This window comes from Schistocerca nitens, chromosome 2 (assembly GCF_023898315.1).
Source record: "Schistocerca nitens isolate TAMUIC-IGC-003100 chromosome 2, iqSchNite1.1, whole genome shotgun sequence".
Lineage (NCBI taxonomy): Eukaryota > Metazoa > Arthropoda > Insecta > Orthoptera > Acrididae > Schistocerca > Schistocerca nitens.
The window spans coordinates 557,139,034-557,160,912 of record NC_064615.1 but is presented as its reverse complement, the minus strand read 5'-3'; the positions used below and the strand labels follow the sequence as shown (position 1 = coordinate 557,160,912).

At 41.3% G+C, this 21,879-nt stretch overlaps 1 protein-coding gene across 1 annotated transcript in view; it reads left to right on the top strand.

The window, feature by feature from the left end:
- LOC126236581 (40-kDa huntingtin-associated protein) overlaps positions 1-21,879 on the top strand; it is a 113,547-nt gene that overhangs the window by 51,388 nt on the left and 40,280 nt on the right. The window contains exon 4 of the mRNA XM_049945996.1: positions 13,435-13,696. Coding sequence (XP_049801953.1) covers positions 13,435-13,696 — 262 coding nt within the window. The remainder of the gene's footprint in view (positions 1-13,434; positions 13,697-21,879) is intronic.

Genomic DNA, 21,879 nt, shown 5'->3' with positions numbered 1-21,879 from the left:
GTACATCTACCTCTTTATCACCCCATATTACCATATCATCTGCAAAAATCATCTTTTTGTCTTTTTCTTTTAGCCCCCATCTCGTGGTCGTGCAGTAGCGTTCTCGCTTCCCACGCCCGGGTTCCCGGGTTCGATTCCCGGCGGGGTCAGGGATTTTCTCTGCCTTGTGATGGCTGGGTGTTGTGTGCTGTCCTTAGGTTAGTTAGGTTTAAGTAGTTCTAAGTTCTAGGGGACTTATGACACAGCAGTTGAGTCCCATAGTGCTCAGAGCCATTTGAACCATTTGATTTTCTTTTTCTTTTACTATATCTTTAACTGCCCTATTCATTCCCTCCATCACAACATTAAAAAGTGCAGGAGATAGAATACTTCGTTGCTTAAGTCCTTGTCTTATTTCGAAGTATTCAGAGTTCCCCAATGGTGTTCTAATTCTACAATTGTGGCCTCTGTACATTGTCTTTATAACATTAATGTATCCATCTTCTATATCTATCTTCTTCAGTTCTTCCCAGAGTCTTTCCCTGTCAACTGAGTCATATGCCTTTTCTATGTCTATAAAAACCATTATCACCCTTTTGTTATACTCCCAACTTTTTTCCATCAGTTGACGGATAGAAAATATCTGGTCGATCGTGCTCCTTCCTTTCCTAAACCCATGCTGTTCTTCACTCAGCTCCTTTTCTATCTTTTCACTTATTCGATTTAGTAAAATTCTTTCAAAAACCTTGGCTGTATGACTCATGAGGGTTATTCCTCTGTAGTTTTTACAAAGCCTTTTATTGCCTTTCTTGAAGATGGGAACAATGTCTCCTGTTCTCCAGTCATCAGGTATTTTACTATTTCTCCACATGCTTGATAGTACTCTATACAGCCACTGCATTCCCACTGGACCTGCTGCTCTTATCATGTCCACTGATACTTCATCAGGTCCTGGGGCTTTCCCCCCATTCATCTTCTTCACAGCTTTTTCCATTTCTTCCCATGTAATTTGTCCTAATTCTGCTTCCCAACTTCTCTCAATTTTGTCATTATTTGTTGTTTCCTCATGTACTGCTCCTCAGTGTTTAACAGCTTCTTAAAATGTTCTTTCCAGAGATCTTTTATATTCCCTGGATCTTCAATAATGGTACCGTCCTCTGTTTCCATCTTTACTGGTACTTCAGAAGCCTTCCTTTTATTTTTCATCATTTTATAGAACATTTTCTTATTGTTCTTCACATCATCTTCAAGTTTTTTTGTAAACTCTTCCCATGCCTTTTTCTTTGCTGTTTCCACTATTTCTTTGCACTTCTTCTTTTCCTCTAATTATCTTTTATGGTCTTCATCATTTTTAGTTTTCCACCATTTTCTCCATGCTCCATTTTTTCTTCTAACTGCTTGGATTGTGGTATCATCCCACCAACTTGTCTGTCTTTTTTTTTTCCTTTCCAGATGTTCTGCCACATACTTTTTGTGCTGCTTCGACTAAAGTGTCTTTGAATAAACTCCATTCTTTTTCTACATCCCAGAAAACTTCTTTTGGAAATTTTTGTGTTATTAATTCCCTGTACTTCTCAGCACATTCACTCTCCTTCAATTTCCAATCCCGTATCCTCATCACTTTCTTCTGTTTTCTATTTTTCACACACTGATTCATTTTCCACTGTCCCACCAGTAATCTATGGTCTCCATCTGCACTCACACTTGGAATTACCTTCACATTTGTTACTTTCTCTCCCCATTCCCTATCTACTAGAATATAATCAATTACACTCTTCGTTCTTCCATCCCAACTGTATCTGGTGATAACATGACTTTCTCTCTTCATAAACCAGCTGTTTGCTATTTTCATTCCATTCCTCTGGCACAAATCCAGGAGTCTTTCCCCTTCTTCATTTCTGCCTCCATATCAAAAACATCCCAATACTTGCTCAAATCCCTTTCTGTCTTTGCCTACCTGTGCATTAAAATCTCCCATCACTATATTAGCACTCTCTATATGGTTTTCTAACACATTTTCAAAGTCCATCTTCTCTTCTTCGCTACATCCCACTTGAGGTGCATAAATCTGGATTACTTTTAGTGTTCCTTTTGGAATCTCAGGTTTAAGATTATGATCCTGTCTGATATATATCTCACATTTTCAATACAGCTTTGTACATTCTTATTCACACTCATAGCCAAAGAAAATCTCTGACCTCATGAATATGGACTAGATTATTTTTTTCCTACACCGTACACCAAGGACTGGACTATAATGAAAAACTATTTTTCTAAAGTTACAATTTCTAAAGTTGTAATTAAAATTTGGGACATTAAATATGAGCCTTGGACTGTCTTTACTAAGACTCAAGCAGTTAAACGTAAATCACAAGGTCTTGAATATCATACAATGGAAGTACCCAAATATGTTACTGATCATGTTAAAAATCATTTGGATAAATATTATGATCCCAAACATAAAGTAGCTTCATCAAAGAGTGATGAAAGTTTCAATAATAGATTAATTAAAGCCGCACCAGGTATTGATTCATATTTGTTTATGATTAACAACAAGGCAATGCCTTATGGTCCTATGGATAAGATAGTTTGTGGTGCATGGCGTGGTAGTACGTATCTTGGTTCTACAATTACTCATAATGAAATGTTACCTGTAATGTCTGTGAAGAAAAAAAATGCCTTGTGATGGCTGGGTGTTGTGTGCTGTCCTTAGGTTAGTTAGGTTTAAGTAGTTCTAAGTTCTAGGGGACTTATGACACAGCAGTTGAGTCCCATAGTGCTCAGAGCCATTTGAACCATTTGATTTTCTTTTTCTTTTACTATATCTTTAACTGCCCTATTCATTCCCTCCATCACAACATTAAAAAGTGCAGGAGATAGAATACTTCGTTGCTTAAGTCCTTGTCTTATTTCGAAGTATTCAGAGTTCCCCAATGGTGTTCTAATTCTACAATTGTGGCCTCTGTACATTGTCTTTATAACATTAATGTATCCATCTTCTATATCTATCTTCTTCAGTTCTTCCCAGAGTCTTTCCCTGTCAACTGAGTCATATGCCTTTTCTATGTCTATAAAAACCATTATCACCCTTTTGTTATACTCCCAACTTTTTTCCATCAGTTGACGGATAGAAAATATCTGGTCGATCGTGCTCCTTCCTTTCCTAAACCCATGCTGTTCTTCACTCAGCTCCTTTTCTATCTTTTCACTTATTCGATTTAGTAAAATTCTTTCAAAAACCTTGGCTGTATGACTCATGAGGGTTATTCCTCTGTAGTTTTTACAAAGCCTTTTATTGCCTTTCTTGAAGATGGGAACAATGTCTCCTGTTCTCCAGTCATCAGGTATTTTACTATTTCTCCACATGCTTGATAGTACTCTATACAGCCACTGCATTCCCACTGGACCTGCTGCTCTTATCATGTCCACTGATACTTCATCAGGTCCTGGGGCTTTCCCCCCATTCATCTTCTTCACAGCTTTTTCCATTTCTTCCCATGTAATTTGTCCTAATTCTGCTTCCCAACTTCTCTCAATTTTGTCATTATTTGTTGTTTCCTCATGTACTGCTCCTCAGTGTTTAACAGCTTCTTAAAATGTTCTTTCCAGAGATCTTTTATATTCCCTGGATCTTCAATAATGGTACCGTCCTCTGTTTCCATCTTTACTGGTACTTCAGAAGCCTTCCTTTTATTTTTCATCATTTTATAGAACATTTTCTTATTGTTCTTCACATCATCTTCAAGTTTTTTTGTAAACTCTTCCCATGCCTTTTTCTTTGCTGTTTCCACTATTTCTTTGCACTTCTTCTTTTCCTCTAATTATCTTTTATGGTCTTCATCATTTTTAGTTTTCCACCATTTTCTCCATGCTCCATTTTTTCTTCTAACTGCTTGGATTGTGGTATCATCCCACCAACTTGTCTGTCTTTTTTTTTTCCTTTCCAGATGTTCTGCCACATACTTTTTGTGCTGCTTCGACTAAAGTGTCTTTGAATAAACTCCATTCTTTTTCTACATCCCAGAAAACTTCTTTTGGAAATTTTTGTGTTATTAATTCCCTGTACTTCTCAGCACATTCACTCTCCTTCAATTTCCAATCCCGTATCCTCATCACTTTCTTCTGTTTTCTATTTTTCACACACTGATTCATTTTCCACTGTCCCACCAGTAATCTATGGTCTCCATCTGCACTCACACTTGGAATTACCTTCACATTTGTTACTTTCTCTCCCCATTCCCTATCTACTAGAATATAATCAATTACACTCTTCGTTCTTCCATCCCAACTGTATCTGGTGATAACATGACTTTCTCTCTTCATAAACCAGCTGTTTGCTATTTTCATTCCATTCCTCTGGCACAAATCCAGGAGTCTTTCCCCTTCTTCATTTCTGCCTCCATATCAAAAACATCCCAATACTTGCTCAAATCCCTTTCTGTCTTTGCCTACCTGTGCATTAAAATCTCCCATCACTATATTAGCACTCTCTATATGGTTTTCTAACACATTTTCAAAGTCCATCTTCTCTTCTTCGCTACATCCCACTTGAGGTGCATAAATCTGGATTACTTTTAGTGTTCCTTTTGGAATCTCAGGTTTAAGATTATGATCCTGTCTGATATATATCTCACATTTTCAATACAGCTTTGTACATTCTTATTCACCATCACTGCCACACCATTTCTTCCATACCTGTTATTCCCACTCCAGTACAGTGTCCCTCCTCCTCTCAAATTCTTCTCACCTTTTCCCTTCCACTTTGTTTCACTTAATCCCAATATATCTAACTTCCTCTCTGTTAGTACATCTGTCATTTCTTCCATTTTTCCATTGAGGGTTAATAAATTAAGGGTGCCAATATTTAGGTTATTTTTTAGTCCAGTTGGTTTCATCTTCTTGTACTGATGAATATCATCAGGTCTCCCATCATTTGCACTAGTACTTGAAGAAGCAGTGGGGTCAAATCCTGAGTGGTTCGTTCCGAGGCTCGTCTGTGTTTTGAAAGCAATATGTGAAGACTTTCCTACTGGCTTGCTAGGCCTAACGCAAGGAAGGATTTTCTGTTGGGGTTGTCTCCCTTAGCCTTTGGAGTTTCTCCTCCACCACAAGGCAGTGGTTCCCTTCTCATTTAATCCCCAGAAAGGAGGGTTGCCTCATCTGCCAGTTACGCCGTTCCGAAGTCTTCCTTCTCCGCCATCGCTGCCATTAAGGTCTTCACCCGTAACCCTGGGCATGGGTTCCGTGTTATACCCCATGGGATTGGGTCCCTGCCTGAACTCAGCCATCCTAGCACTCCAGCCTACTGAAGTGTAGGATGCCCACCCCCGTGACGTGGACGCGCCAGGCAGGAATTACCCCAGTGGAGGAATAGGGAAGGGCACCCTACCTCCCTGGAGCCAGGTTAATGATTGTGTATGGTGCCACAATCAAAGGGCTCTTCTTTACTACTCAGCTGTTTCTTTCAAATACTTCACATAAATCATTTATGTAACTTTACACAAACGAATATCAGCTGTCTATGTACTAAGAGAGTTGGGATCTATCTAATACAAATATTATCAAGTCTGGATGTTCTGACAAATTGTTGAAGACATGGCTAATGAGGTCTTCCTTAACATTGTTTATGAATATTTGTTGAATTTCAATTTCTTTCCTTATATTCAATGGCAGCATGCTACAGAAAATATACTATCTAATTAGAAGTAACTGGACACCCTATGTAATGCGGAATCAATCAGTAGATATCACAAGCAGTGGACACATCAGTATATTACTATTATTATTATTATTATTATTATTATTATTATTAAGTGTTCTGTTGATTGTTCCACTTATTGCTTGAAATCTGTGCAGTTTTTTGTCTATATGATATTCATAACCATAACTCACATCACAGCCCAAATAGTTAAAATGTGACACTCATTTAGTTACATTGTTTTTAATTATTATTTTCAACTGTATTGGGTATTTACGAAGAAAGACAATAATTTCACTGTATGTGATCAAATTTTTAGATTGTACCAGCTGAGTACCTGGACTTGTCCAGGGATGTATTTATTCCAATTCTATTAGTACATCTCCTCTTTTCCCCTCTTTCTGTCCACCTCTCCCGTCCTCCCTTCTCCTCCATGTGTCTCTGATGACCTAATTGTCAATGGAACATTAAACACTAATCTCCTCCTCCTCCTCCTCCTCCCCTCCCCCCCTCCCCCCCATCCGTGTATCTCCTCCTCCTGTGGTGTCACCGCCAGACACTACACTTGCTAGGTGGTAGCTTAAATCGGCCGCGGTCCATTAGTACATGTCGGACCCGCGTGTCGCCACTGTCAGGATCGCAGACCGAGCGCCACCACAAGGCAGGTCTCGAGAGACGTACTAGCACTCGCCCCAGTTGTACGGACGACATTGCTAGCGACTACACGTACGAAGTCTTTCTCTCATTTGCCGAGAGACCGTTAGAATAGCCTTCAGCTGAGTCCATGGCTACGACCTAGCAAGGCGCCATTAACCATATCTGGAGAGAGTCTCACTTGTATTATCAAGAGCGATGTACCGCAGAAGTGAATAAAAGTTAAGTATATGAGAAGCTCCGTTCTTTTCTTTATAGCATTCATAACGTATCCTGTTCCAGACTTAACGCAAGACGGCTTGAGTTGACACGTGCCCTTTCGGCTACCTCCCTTGTGTCTAGACTGTCTTGTCTAGACACAGCACCTCCCTACTCTCTCCCCCCACTTCCTCCACCCTCCACACACTGTCTATCTGCTACTTCACTTCTCTCTGTCCATCTGTTCCTCCCTCCTCTCTGTGTACATCCCCCCTCTTTTTGTTCTCTGTCCATCTCTTCCTCCCCCCTGCTGTCTCCAAATTATCACTCTACAGTATTTCTTTGTGGACTGTTAGTAATATGGGTACTAAATTGGTGGAAATTAATCCAGTGGTTTAAAGAGAGCTTCTTACCTCCCAGCTTTGTATGCGTACACATATTTCACATATATTTCATGTATATTTAACATATTCCACATATATTTGTATACATATTCATCCTAGAGAAGACAAAATGTGGACCGGCTATGTCAAGAAAAGCATTTCCGAAGAAGAGAATTTGTTAACATCGAATGTATATTTAAGTGTTAGGAAGTCATTTCTCAAAGTATTTGTATGGAGTGTAGCCATGTATGGAAGTGAAACATGAATGATAGAAAGTTTGTATAAGAAGAGAATAGAAGCTTTTGAAATGTGGTGTTAAAGAAGAATGCTGAAGAATAGATGGGTAGAACGTGTAACTGAACAGAATTGGAGAGCAGAGAAATTTATGGCACAGCTTGACCAAAAGAAGGGATGGTTGATAGGACACGTTCTGAGTAATCAACTGATCAGCAATTTAGTGTTGGAGGGAAGTGTGGGGAGTAAAAATCATAGAGGGAGACAAAGAGATGAATACAGTAAGCGGAATCAAAAGGCTGTAGGTTGCAGCAGTTATTTGGAGATGAAGGAGACTTGCACAGGATAGAGTAGCATGGAGAGATACATCAAACTAGTTGTTGGACTGAGGACCACGCCGGCCGGTGTGGCCGTGCGGTTAAAGGCGCTTCAGTCTGGAACCGCGTGTCCGCTACGGTCGCAGGTTCGAATCCTGCCTCGGGCATGGGTGTGTGTGATGTCCTTAGGTTAGTTAGGTTTAATTAGTTCTAAGTTCTAGGCGACTGATGACCTCAGAAGTTAAGTCGCATAGTGCTCAGAGCCATTTGAACCATTTGAACTGAGGACCACAACACCACCAACATTCACCTGCAACTGAAGCAAATTTCGCCTTGCAGTTTTGTTTTCAGGAAACTCAATGCTTATGATACTATAATCCTGAACTGAGTATTGTACGACGATATAATTTTAAAAGTATGTCCACTAGTTTATGTTGACACTGTGTGCAAATTGCGTTGTGAATAAAGTTAGTATTAAAGAGGTAATAAATTAAAACATCATGCGGCAGTGTTTCCTACATCTCATTGTTTATGATACATCTCCTGAACTATGTGACATACAATGATATCCAGAATGAGATTTTCACTCTGCAGCGGAATGTGCGCTAATATGAAACTTCCTGGCAGATTAAAACTGTGTGCCAGACCGAGACTCGAACTCGGGACCTTTGCCTTTCACGGGCAAGTGCTCTACCACCTCAGCTACCCAAGCACGACTCACACCCCAACCTCACAACTTTACTTTCGTCAGTACTTCATCTCCTACTTTCCAAACTTCACAGAAGCTCTCCTGCGAAACTTGTAGAACTAGCACTCCTGGAAGAAAGGATATTGCGGAGACATGGCTCAGCCATAGTCTCCTTTCTTCCAGGAGTGCTAGTTCTACAAGTTTCGCAGGAGAGCTTCTGTGAAGTTTGGAAAGTAGGAGACGAGATACTGACGGAAGTAAAGTTGTGAGGTCAGGGTGTGAGTCGTGCTTGGGTAGCTCAGTTGGTAGAGCACTTGCCTGCGAAAGGCAAAGGCCCTGAGTTCGAGTCTCGGTCTGGCACACAGTTTTAATGTGCCAGGAAGTTTAATACAATGATATATTTTTGCAGGTATCTTTAGTGGTGTATGTGAGTACTGTCTGCAAAATGGATTGTGAATAGAGTTATTAGCAAAGAAGTAATAAATTAAAAGGCCGTGCCTGATGCGGCTGTTTTACTACACATACAGCGAAAATGTAATGAGTGATAAATTTTTATCCTTTCAACAATATTATGAAAAGGAAGGTTGCTACTCGCCATCTAGCGGAGATGCTGAGTCGCAGATAGGCACATCAAAAAGACTGTTACAAATAAAGCGTTCGGCCATAAAGGTCTTCGTCAACACACACACACACACACACACACACACACACACACACACATACACACACAGTCTTGGGCAACTGAAACCACACTCACTGACTATTATCCTTTCATCGTTGTGTGGGGGGGTGTGATTGAGAGCAAAGTATCATTGATTGATTTTTAACCCCATGTGTCTTTTTTCTATCCTTGTATTTTTTTTTCTATCTTTGTATTTTTTTCTGTCCTTGTATTTTTGTTTCTGAATATATCCTTGTGAGGTGTGATGCATAGCCACTGGTTTTCATTATTATTTATAATTTATTTTGATCAGCTTGATTAAAAGCTTTTCAAAACCTATTAAAGCGATGTAGGTTTCAAGATAAAATTCTCTTTGTTTATCTTTAGTCATTTTATTGTAAATGTATTGTGACTACATGAATGTACTTTCCTAATCCTCTGTGGTCTTCTTGGAGAAGTACCTCAGTTAGTACTCTATTTTATTGTTCATGATTTTTTAGTAGATCTTGTATGCCACCTTCAACATAGTAATGCCTAGTTTACACTTTTGCTTTATTGTGCTTTTTGAATAGGGAGATAACTTCTGCTGTCTTTCATGATGTTGGAATTGCTCTTTTGCTAGGACACATTTATAAGATGTAGGAATCTGAGATGAACAGAGTTTCCTGCACATCTGATTAACTCTGCATTTATTCCATCTATTCCTGCAACTTCCCTAATTTTAAAGTTTTTTCACATATCTTTAGTGCATCCATTGTTTTATTGTCAGTATTACGAAATTTGTTTTCCTCATTGACATGCACATCTTCCCAACATCATCCTGTTTGCACCATAACTCGTGGTAGTGTCTAACCCATTGAACCTCTTCAGTTATATTCAGTTTTTCTGTATCTTTTTCTGACTGTTTTATATGTCTCATTACCTTGTATGTTAGACTTTGTTTTTCATGTACGTCCTGTTTGATACAGGAAAGGAATTGGTCCCAAGATTTTTGATGGGCCTATCATACGAGTTGTCAAGCATAATTCGTTTTTCTTTTATTGACAGTGATTTTCAGCTTCACGTGTTTTCTTTAGGAGCTCTTCATATGACTTCTGTGTTTCTTATACAGATGCTTTTAATTCTTCAGTCCATATTCTTAGTTTGATTTGATTTTGTACTTTCTATCTTTCTCCCACTGCTTCTTTAGCTGCATTTTCTGTATTTGTTCTGTGCCACTCTTCATCAGTATCACTGCTAAGTGTCACTTTTTCTAGGTGTCAATGAATTTTGATATAGTGTCCAACAAGAGTGGAAATTCCTGGATGGAATACTCTGAAGTAAGGGAAAGGCAACCAATCACCTATAGCTGACTAATATGGTGTATAGTAATTCTCAAAAAAATACAGTATTCTCACTACCTTTGCTGTTTCTCCAGCAAAAGTACACACATTCACAAACACAACCACACAGACACCTGAACGCTCACACCCACAGTCATGGCAAGACTGATTATCAGTTATTGAAGGCAGTTACCTGGGTAAATGGAGGTGAGGAGGGGGTGGGGAAGGATGCATGAGATGAGGAGAGCATAGCAGGATGATGTGACTGGTATGAGGCAGGTCTTTCAACAGATGAGTCAGGGGTGCAATGGAGCACCACTTTAGGAGGAGTGGGAAGTATCTTTGATACGATGTCCCTCATTCCAGGGCATGATGGTAGGTGGACTGCAAACAGATCTTCAGTGCCATTTCCTTTCACACCCCCAATCCTCCTACCACACTCAAGAACCAGCCAAAAAGAGGTGTCCCATTCATCAGCCAGTACCACCCAGACTGGAACAGCTGAACCACGTCCTTCGTCAGGGCTTTAATTACCTATCATCATGCCCTGAAATGAGGGACGTCCTACCAGAGATACTTCCCACCCCTCTTAAAGTAGTGCTCCATCACGTACACAACCTCCACAACATGCTAGTCCATCCCTGTGCCACTGCCAGTCCCAACCCCTTGCCACAAGGATCATATAATTGTGGAAAACCCAGGTGCAAAACCTATGTAATCCACCCACCCAGCATTTCCTATTCCAATCCTGTCAAAGGTTTATCCTACCCCATCTGGAGCTGAGGCACCTCTGAAAGCAGCCATGTCATTTTCAGCTGGTCTGCAATAATTGCACAACTTTTTATATTGGTATGGCTACTAACCAGCTGTCCACCAGGATGAATGGCCACCACCAAACTGTGGTCAAGAGCAAAGTAGACTACCCTGTGGCACAACGGCAGCTGACCGTAACATACTTGATTTCAATGGCTGCTTCACTACCTGAGCCATCTGGTTCCTTTCTTTCACTACCAGCTTTTCAGAACTGTGCAGATCGGAGTTCATTTACAACACATTTTCTGCTCCCATAATTATCCTGGTGTGAATCTACAGTAACTACTGTCCCCACACCCTCTGCCCAACAGTTTCCACCCTGTTCATCCTATCATCTCCTCCCCATTCTCATCTCCCACACTATTTATTTGCCACCTGCTACCAACGATTTCGCTTGTCTTTCCCGGTCCTCTGCTTTCTCCCCATCTCCCTGACCCACAATCTCCTGATGCTGCATCTTTTGCCTGTTTAGTCCCTGCACTCTCCACCAGACAATGTTTGCCTCCCACCCGATATCTGATTTATTGATGTGCTCTTCTAAATTGTCTACACTCTTTGCTCAGTTAATATGAAGGGCTTTCTGCTAGATGTGCTCGATACATTTTTACATCCGTTTTTCTTAAATGTGTTATTATTTTCATGGGCCTTTCAGATTTGAGGATGCATGTACTGGTTTGAACAACATGGTACGTGATCACTAACACAGGAAGAGTTTAGATGATTGAGAAGTGCTAAGTGGCACAGGATACGATTTCATATTGATGATCTTTGAAATTTACATTTTCCTCAAGGTACAGGACATTTCAACTTGTGCTGGTGAAAGTTCCACTGGATGACTCAGCTTCAGTGTTTGAATTGCCTGTAATGTACATTATCTGTGCAAGACAAGTTTTGAACATATCTGCTAGAAAAAGTCTCTGTGGTACTGCTGGCTCTAATAAATTGAAGTCATCTGAAAGAGAAGAAGACTGAAGAACATGAAATTTTGAACAGAGATACATTTTGAAACAAGAATTTAGATTTCCATTTCCAGAGAAAACAAAAAAAAGAAAACTGGACAGAAGTGGTTAGATGTTTAGGAACAATAGAACCCTCATTGAACGAAAAAGTATTGGAAAAACCAATTCGTAAATCATAAGTAGTAATTTATGTGGTTCATAGGAGATCCAGTTGACATATTCTAAGAATCAGATTGGTATAATTTATCATGGTGGCACCTGTAATATGGATTAGTTTTTTGGCTGTCTTTTCTTTTAGTGTCAGGGAAGGTTCATTCAGTTGTTGTTGCATAATCTGTTATTGTTCCTTGATGATGGAATGCGTAAACAATGTTTTTGTCTCATTCTGTTTTAAACTGTTCAGAAAGATAAAAGACATGCTAAACGTGATAAAACACAGTCTCATTCTTCCTGAAAATTGTAACATTTGTCTTGGGAGTATGGAAGGTGGTACATTGACCAGTCCAAACGTATACTGTCAGAATGTTGTGCAGAATTTGTGTGCATCAGTTTTTTAAAATTCTCTCACGCACGTCAAGCATAGAGTTTTGTTTGATAAGACAAAAACCTTGTCCGATACAGTGACCAACTAAGAGTTTGTCATCAAAGCTATTAAGATCATCTTGTGTAGCCAAATACCATCATAATGTCAGCCGTGGCAATCAGTTCGTGGTGGTGGCGGTGGCGGTGGCAGTGGCAGCTGTGGTTGTGCTGCTGCTGCTGCTGCTGCTGCTGCTGATGATGATGATGATGGTGATGATGGAAGAAGCTATCAAAAGCTTGACGGACCAGCACAGAATCAGTTAACAAATCATCTTCTAACAATATCTGTGGAAGAAGTTGTTGAAAGCTTGAGATATTGTATGGCAAGAAAGCAGAAGGAATTCTATCCAAGATTGTACTCATGGAAAAACTACATTCTGTTAGTAGTATTTTCTGTTTACAAACTACTAATAACGTGTATAAACTAAAAAGAACATCAGTGAAAGCAAGATGTACAAGTTAGGTAACATTATTCTGAATCCAAAAGTAACTTGAACTCCACAGTGTTCCTATTGGAGATGATATAACCTTGTATTCCTCTAATGTTTGAGCTGATTTTCCCAACCAGTTTAACATGAATTTTGAACTGAGATATAACTTAGGATTTTCCGTATTAAGAAATGGTAGACAGAGATGAAAGAAGTAAAATGTGACAGAGGGAAAAAATGCTAGGAGCAACTGGGGATTGAAAACTGAGTTTCTACGTTTTGTGGTCTGGCAGTTATACTTTAAGAATTAACTTAAAGGTCTGTTTTTACAGGACTGACCACACATGCATTCCATACTAGGAAAGCACCATACATAAAAAAGTCACTTATTTCATGTGTGTTGTAATCCAGATATGAGAGAGAGAGAGAGAGAGAGAGAGAAATTTGTGTCAAAATTAGTCATATGACCTCCAGTCTTTCAACTGCAGTGTATTTATTGTACATGGTATGTGTTTCAGGCTGCTGCAAGCTGCTATGGACATGCTGCAAATAGATGGCAGCAGCACCATGCAGCTGAGCAGCCCCCTATTCCAGGTGCAGCAGTGCTTCCTTGCCCACTTTCCACAGGATTAGCTGTTGAACTGGGTTTAGCACTGAAAAATGACTTGCGACGTGTGGCAGAAGCTGCTACACAGTTCAAATTAGCTGCACAACAAACTACAAGTCCACTTGACAGACTAAGCTGCCTAGGGCATCTTGCATCCTGCCGAATTGAATTAGGTGTGTAAGTAACCTAATTTTATTAGACCAATAAACTGCCACCAGTTGCTGTCATTACTAAGTTACAGTGGTTAGTTTTCTTTTCGGAATGATCCTATAATTTTTTATCAAATAAATTGAAAGTGAATTTAAGGGAACTGAAGTTTGAATACTTCATGTCTCCACACAATCTGCATGAAAAATAATCACATGCTTAATATCAAATGAAACAAAGCCTGATGAGTAAATTTTATATTTTGCTGTTCAAGTATTATACATTCTAGCTCAGTCACTTATGGGATGCTATAGGTACTTAATAAACAGTACATTTCACCTAAAGATGGGACTCTGTATTGGTTTGTAGAACAACAAGATAAATTACTACTATCACATAGTATACTATTAGCAGCCCTCGGGTTATTTTACGTAATGCGCTTCTGACAACCACAAATGCTCTGATCCTCTTGCTATGGTTGGTAGCGATGTATTGTCTGCTGGAGAGTGTGCTTTCTCTAGTGTTTGTCATTCACAATGTTACAACTGGAGAAGTATGGCTTGACCTGTGAGCCGAGGTTGCTACACTACTCACCCACAAAGAAAATAGTAGAAAAAATTAACTAACTTCAGCTAAGAAATGTCAGTTGTATTGAAACAAAACTGCAGTTTTCATCTCTAATGTGTTTCTATCGTGGTTGAATACTGGTGAGCCAGCTGGTGTTGTGAGGTGACTGCTGCATCTGGGCGGGAAACAGCTGAACGGTTTCTAGGCGGGTGGCTCTGCTCCATGTGATGTTGTGGTGCACATTGTTGCAGTTTGGTAGGTGTTCTGTGTCCAGTGGTTGCTACTGCATTTTAGTATTATCTTCTGCACTCAGGTAGGCTAGCTTGCACCAGTCAATGAATGCTACTGTGTCTATACTTTTTATGCAGAGATAGTGTGTCCTATCATTTCATCCCATAATTGTGTACAGGGCCTTGGTAGGTTGGCTTCAGTGATGTGCACAGAGTGAAAATGTCCTTTGTCATTGCCAGGTCTTTGAAAACAAATGCAGTCTATTTTCTGTGTCTTGTAGTCCCATTCAGTTGGATGGTCTCCATTTGCATCCAAAGTTCCATTAGGAAACGTTTAGTTGAGTTTGCAGGGCCAGGTTGTTTGAAAAGCAGCCCTGGTAGATGCAGAGGTTCACCATAAACTAACTCCTCTGGGGAGACCTGCAGGTTTTCTTTTAATGCAGCATGGAATTCCAAAAACAGTAACGGGAGGGCATCAGTCCCTGAATCTGTTACTTGGTTTGTTATAGCAGTCTTTAAGAAACAGTGTAGGCACTCCACAATGCTGTTTGCGTCTGTGCGATGTGGTGATGTATTAAGTCATATAAATAAAATGGAGAATATACTTTATACTCACAGTTTTGCAGAAAGTTCTCATGTAACTTGAATAAAGCAAGTCAAAAAATGTACTTCACCTGAGAATGTTCTCAGTGTTCAGAAAAGGTTGCGGGAAGTTGCTCAAAACAAAGAACATACTCCGAATTCGTGTGAATAAAACTAATGGAGCTCCTCACAAGCAGAGAACATCTTCGTTGTTGTTGTTGGTTTTTTGCTCTGTAGCATATTTCAAGCTGAGTAAGTTCTGTTGAGGTTAAGTTTTACTTAATTTTTAGTAGCAGCATTAGAATATTTGTTGTTTGGAATGAAGAAAAGACATACCTAGCCCAAAGAAATACTGGAGAGAGAAACTGTAGAAGTTTATATGGGTTTAACAATAAAAATGTTATATTCCTGGTGAACTCCCTTCCTGAAAATCGTGAAAGAAGAGTGGGCGACCTTTCAAATGAAGTGAAAACTAAAACATGTTTTTTGCTATTTAGCAGACCCAAGTTTTCAGACTGATGTATGAGAAGACTTAGGTGTTCACCAAACAACAGTATCACTGACAATGCCGGATGTTCATCATCGTGTTTTCTCACAGCATAAATCTTATATTTTGTTGGTTTAGCATTAAGTAGGTGGATCAGAATAATTAATAACTGGTTTATTACAAATCTAGTGATCTATTTCTCGTAACGAATTGCACAGACAGGTGCTTACATAACTGATGCATGAGCAGATCGTTATGCATCATACACTCCTGGAAATGGAAAAAAGAACACATTGACACCGGTGTGTCAGACCCACCATACTTGCTCCGGACACTGCGAGAGGGCTGTACAAGCAATGATCACACGCACGGCACAGCGGACACACCAGGAACCGCGGTGTTGGCCGTCGAATGGCGCTAGCTGCGCAGCATTTGTGCACCGCCGCCGTCAGTGTCAGCCAGTTTGCCGTGGCATACGGAGCTCCATCGCAGTCTTTAACACTGGTAGCATGCCGCGACAGCGTGGATGTGAACCGTATGTGCAGTTGACGGACTTTGAGCGAGGGCGTATAGTGGGCATGCGGGAGGCCGGGTGGACGTACCGCCGAATTGCTCAATACGTGGGGCGTGAGGTCTCCACAGTACATCGATGTTGTCGCCAGTGGTCGGCGGAAGGTGCACGTGCCCGTCGACCTGGGACCGGACCGCAGCGACGCACGGATGCACGCCAAGACCGTAGGATCCTACGCAGTGCCGTAGGGGACCGCACCGCCACTTCCCAGCAAATTAGGGACACTGTTGCTCCTGGGGTATCGGCGAGGACCATTCGCAACCGTCTCCATGAAGCTGGGCTACGGTCCCGCACACCGTTAGGCCGTCTTCCGCTCACGCCCCAACATCGTGCAGCCCGCCTCCAGTGGTGTCGCGACAGGCGTGAATGGAGGGACGAATGGAGACGTGTCGTCTTCAGCGATGAGAGTCGCTTCTGCCTTGGTGCCAATGATGATCGTATGCGTGTTTGGCGCCGTGCAGGTGAGCGCCACAATCAGGACTGCATATGACCTAGGCACACAGGGCCAACACCCGGCATCATGGTGTGGGGAGCGATCTCCTACACTGGCCGTACACCACTGGTGATCGTCGAGGGGACACTGAATAGTGCACGGTACATCCAAACCGTCATCGAACCCATCGTTCTACCATTCCTAGACCGGCAAGGGAACTTGCTGTTCCAACAGGACAATGCACGTCCGCATGTATCCCGTGCCACCCAACGTGCTCTAGAAGGTGTAAGTCAACTACCCTGGCCAGCAAGATCTCCGGATCTGTCCCCCATTGAGCATGTTTGGGACTGGATGAAGCGTCGTCTCACGCGGTCTGCACGTCCAGCACGAACGCTGGTCCAAGTGAGGCGCCAGGTGGAAATGGCATGGCAAGCCGTTCCACAGGACTACATCCAGCATCTCTACGATCGTCTCCATGGGAGAATAGCAGCCTGCATTGCTGCGAAAGGTGGATATACACTGTACTAGTGCCGACATTGTGCATGCTCTGTTGCCTGTGCCTATGTGCCTGTGGTTCTGTCAGTGTGATCATGTGATGTATCTGACCCCAGGAATGTGTCAATAAGGTTTCCCCTTCCTGGGACAATGAATTCACGGTGTTCTTATTTCAATTTCCGGGAGTGTATTTAACCAAAATTATCTTTTGTTAGAAAACTTGACCAGAGTTCCGGTTTTTAGTAGATGAAAATGTCCTGCAATCTTAAGATTTCATTTGCATAATGTGTTCACCTAACTTCAGTAACAAAAAAGTTTCTCGCATGTTGAAAATTCGGTAACATTGCAAGAAAATGCATTTTCGTAAACTTTTTGTCTTAATAATTTGTTGCCACACATAAAAGTAAAATCTTCCAGAACACAATGACGCCAGTTCCATATTTGTACACTGAATAGTTTGCCTGTTTGAGCAAGCTAAATGAAATGTAATATTATGTGTGTGTTCTGTGCTGGACACGGTAAACGACACACAATAACAAACTTCTCAAGGAGGAGGCCAGGAAGTGAGAAGGAACTCCCTCATCAGAGAATATGCTTTGAACTTTTTGTTCATACAAAATTGAGAACTTACTCGGAGAAAGTTCTTTTGCTCTGAGGATCTTCTCTGGAGAATGTTCTCCTTTTTTTATTCATGTGACCGTTCTGTATACTGAGCTGCACAAAATGCTGCATTACTAGTGCCCTCATAGTGTGGATTCTCTGATGTCTGAGTGTGTGTAGAGAATTGAAAACCTGTTGTAAAAGGGCTTGCACATACAGCTGCTGTCAGTTTGCTGACTTGTTGCAGTATGCCAGATATTTTGTACTGCTGCCAGTTTGGCAAAATGCACTGTGTGGAAATGCTTTCCATTCTAGACAAAATGTTGGCAGTGAATATTTTTTAAACCATTCACATGCTGAATGTTTTGTTTTAAATTGCAAAACAAAATTTAGTTGGTTGATTGGCACTGGGGATAGTTGTTTCGAGGCTGCAAATACTTGAAAGTCAGTGGCTAATGGTCATGATCTGTATATATAGTGGTGGTGTCTTTTTCCAACTTGATGATAAGTATCTAACTGCTTAATAGGCTACTAAAAGTTCCATGTGAAATGGTGACCAAGAGCACTGTTTCTGTGGTTCTCTTGGAGAAGAAACCCAAGGCTGCCAGGGCCTATTTACATTCTGTTGTAACATGGCACTGACAGCACAGGATGATGTGTCTGAGAAAGTCTGTAGTGGGGCATTGGCGATTGGATGTGCACGGAGGTAGCTTGCATGGGACTTGCCTGGCAGGCTTCAAATGCTGCCTGTAGTTTTCCAGTCCAAATGAATGCATGAAACCATGGATTTGGGGCCGACAAAGGCACGTGAAGTGGCACCTGGCTTCCTGCAACTTAACCTTAGATACTGTCACACTTTGCGCATCATTTTTGGAGACCGATAAGATGTAATAAATTTGATGTACCCAGCTGGTGGATATCTACCAGTCACAGAAACTCAAAATCCCAGGGACTTCACTTCGTTAGTACCAATGAAACATTTAACCAGATATTTGATTTCAGAGTCATCAGAGCTTCAGAAAACTGTGTAGATGAATTCCATGTTGTTCGGAGAGTGCCAATGTTGAAAACACATCGACCATGTGTACAGAGCAAAAATCTAGTTTTTAAAGAACATCAATAAAGCACAGAAATGTCTGTGGTGTGTTCCATAGGCCACAGAACATGTCCAAGACTTCAAACGGTTCAGAGAGCTTAGTTATTGTAGTTATTGCAGATTTATAAGTGACCTCTGTTGTCACAGAATTTCGGTTGTAGGCTTTTACAATGTCCAACTTTGAGAAAATGGTGCGCCTCATCAGTTGGTTCCTGAAATCCCTGATGTGGTGCACAGGATGTCAGTTAGCAATTGTCTGAACACTGAGTCCTCTGTAGTCATCATTATGATGTCAGCCACCCGCTTTTTTTGTGTGAGAATAAAGGTATAAGCCCAGTTACTATCTGATGGTTGTGCCTTGTCTGCCTGGATCATATCTTCAAAGTCTGCTTTTGTAATCTGCCGATTGTCTGGGGCCAACATTCTGGGTCATGAGAAAATAGCAGCAGTAGTAGTAGTTGAATGGCAGGGCGATTATGGTGCTCTGGCAGGTTGCTTGACTTATCAGAACTTGTTTAGCAGGTGTGCCAGCGGTGGTGGCTCGACAAGGAAGTCTATTGATGGATCACCGCACTGTTTGTGCTGGTGTGCAACTTTCAGTGATGTGACACAGTCCAAAATGGGAGCGTTCTTCTCATCCAGGATGAGGTCAAAGAAGCACAGGAAATCTAGCAGGCAACATTTGAGACTATAAATTGCCCACTGAATGATCTTCATAAACTGATATTCAAACTTAAAATCGCATGTCTGTATGAAGCTATGAATGGACCATTTGCAGGTGCTTGGAAAACACACTCAGTCCGATTTGTTCTTCACCATAAACTGTATCTTAGAGGTCCTGGCTGTTACCACTAAACATTGTGGTAATTGCTTAGTTAGTGGCTACCATTCGTGTTTTCTACCCAGGAATGCAGTGATTTGCACCTACGGGCTCTATCACTGAAACAGTTTCTGTCTGGTGAGGGCAAGGAGTGCATGCTATATCATACATGTGATGGCATGCATTATCATCATTTGTACTCCCTGATGGCTGTGGCCTGCCCTGTCAACTTCTCAAGATGAGAGGTAATGTTGGTCATCTTGTCTCTGGTGGGCATTGTAGCAAACACCTGTGGAGCAGTCACACTGGAAATGTTTCCCACTCTCTCTGCCAGCTTGCTCAAGTTTGCCTCTTGCATTACCGAGAGTAGGGCGTGGTGCATCTCTGGCAAGTGAGACATCTGCACTTGGAGGTGTTGTTGGAACTGTGATCAGTTTCCTCCAGATGCAACAATTTCCTAAGGATTGCATGTTAGAGAGGGAGAGCTGCTGAATGAGCTCGCTTTTTAGTTACTAATACTTTCCAGAAGGAGGCAGGTTTGTGATAACATCGTTAACCTTGCTAGTGAAGTGGCTGTCCAGTAGTGCCAGCACCTGTGCATATTTGGTGGAGTCTTGCATCATCCTGTTAGTGATGATATGGCTTTTGATGTGTGTGAACCAAAGTTACAGACAATACATCCAGAGGGCTTGTGCTTTAAATCCCATGCATTTCACTTGCACTCCTAGAATAGCCCCAAGAGGTGGCTCCTGGGTAAGGCTCATCGGACTTGCAGCTGCAGGCACATGCAGGCAGGATGTCACTAGGAGCACATGTAGAACTGGTGTTAGCTGCTGGCTGCATGACTATAGAAACTCTTGTAGTAGTGCTGTAGGTGGTCCCTCTGCTTCCAACCATATTGCTCCTAGTGTCACTATTGCAGTGCTGCCGTATCTTCCATGTTCTGCTGCTGCCGATCACACAGTGGCAGCAGCTGCTGCCATATCATTCTGTTTGTCCTTGTTGCTGTTGTAACTATTGTAGTGACTGGCAGAAGTAAAGCTGTGAGTACCGGGCGTGAGTCGAGCTTCGGTAGCTCAGATGGTAGAGCACTTGACCGCGAAAGGCAAAGGTCCCGAGTTCGAGTCTCGGTCGGGCACACAGTTTTAATCTGCCAGGAAGTTTCATATCAGCGCACACTCCGCTGCAGAGTGAAAATCTCATTCTGGATTTCATAATAGTTTTGTTGGGATCACCACTTTGTAGGTATATAATAAATGGCACACTGCGCCTAAAGATGACATTTTATTGGTCCTTAGAACAACAAGATAAATAACTACTATCACCTGGTGTACTATCAGTGTCCCACTGGTTATTTTACTTATTGCTTGACCAATGACCATACACACTCCCATCTTCACACCATGGCAGGTAGCAATGCACCAGCAGCTGAAGAACATGATCTTTCTGGCATTGGTTGTTTGCAACATAGTCACCATAGGTGTAGAGTGACCTGTGAGCTGAGTTCAGTACAAAGCTTTTCCAGGTTGTCAGTTGTCTTGTTGTATCATTATTTTCTTTTCATGGTCTGAAGTTTCATCTCTTCCAAAAGATTTTAAGTTATAAAGAGAGACAATGCAATACTGTCTCTAAATCTAAATGCTGAGGGCCATGTCATTTTCATAATTAGTGGATGAAAGTATTGCTCTGAGAGAACCAGCATTTGTCCCTACCCATAGCTATTCTCAAAAATGTTAGAAGTGATCTGATTTCATACTTTCCACTATCAGCCGCTAATCTGTGTTCTACTTATTGAATGCTATTCATATCACTGCTAAGTACAATTATGTGGTGTTGACACATGTAATCCGATCTGCTTCCTACTTCCACACTTGTCAGGTAAGAGTAATGTAACCATCAAACAATTCCATGTATGTCATATGAAGTCATTTTTCCTGCATCTGGCTATATTTGTATTTGAAACTAACACTTTGTTTCAAGTGTAATTACTTAATTTTGCCCCATTGAGCATTATCAACCATCATCACCTCCTGACACACACACACTCACACACACAATTAGAAAAAAAAGTGGGTATAGGTTTTCATTTACCATGTGATCTACACAGGAGTCTGCAATACTCATATAAGGGGCATTCAGAAAGGAACGAGCCAGAGGCATATTTACAGAAACCAGTACCCGTATGTTAGAAGTATTGACCCTGTCTGTTGAGACACTTGTCCCACTGTGATACAAGGCGGTAAATGGCTGTTTCATAAAATTCCCTGGGCTGCGATGTTAACCAGTTCCGGGCATACAGCTGGATGCCGTCGTCTGAGGTGAATCGTT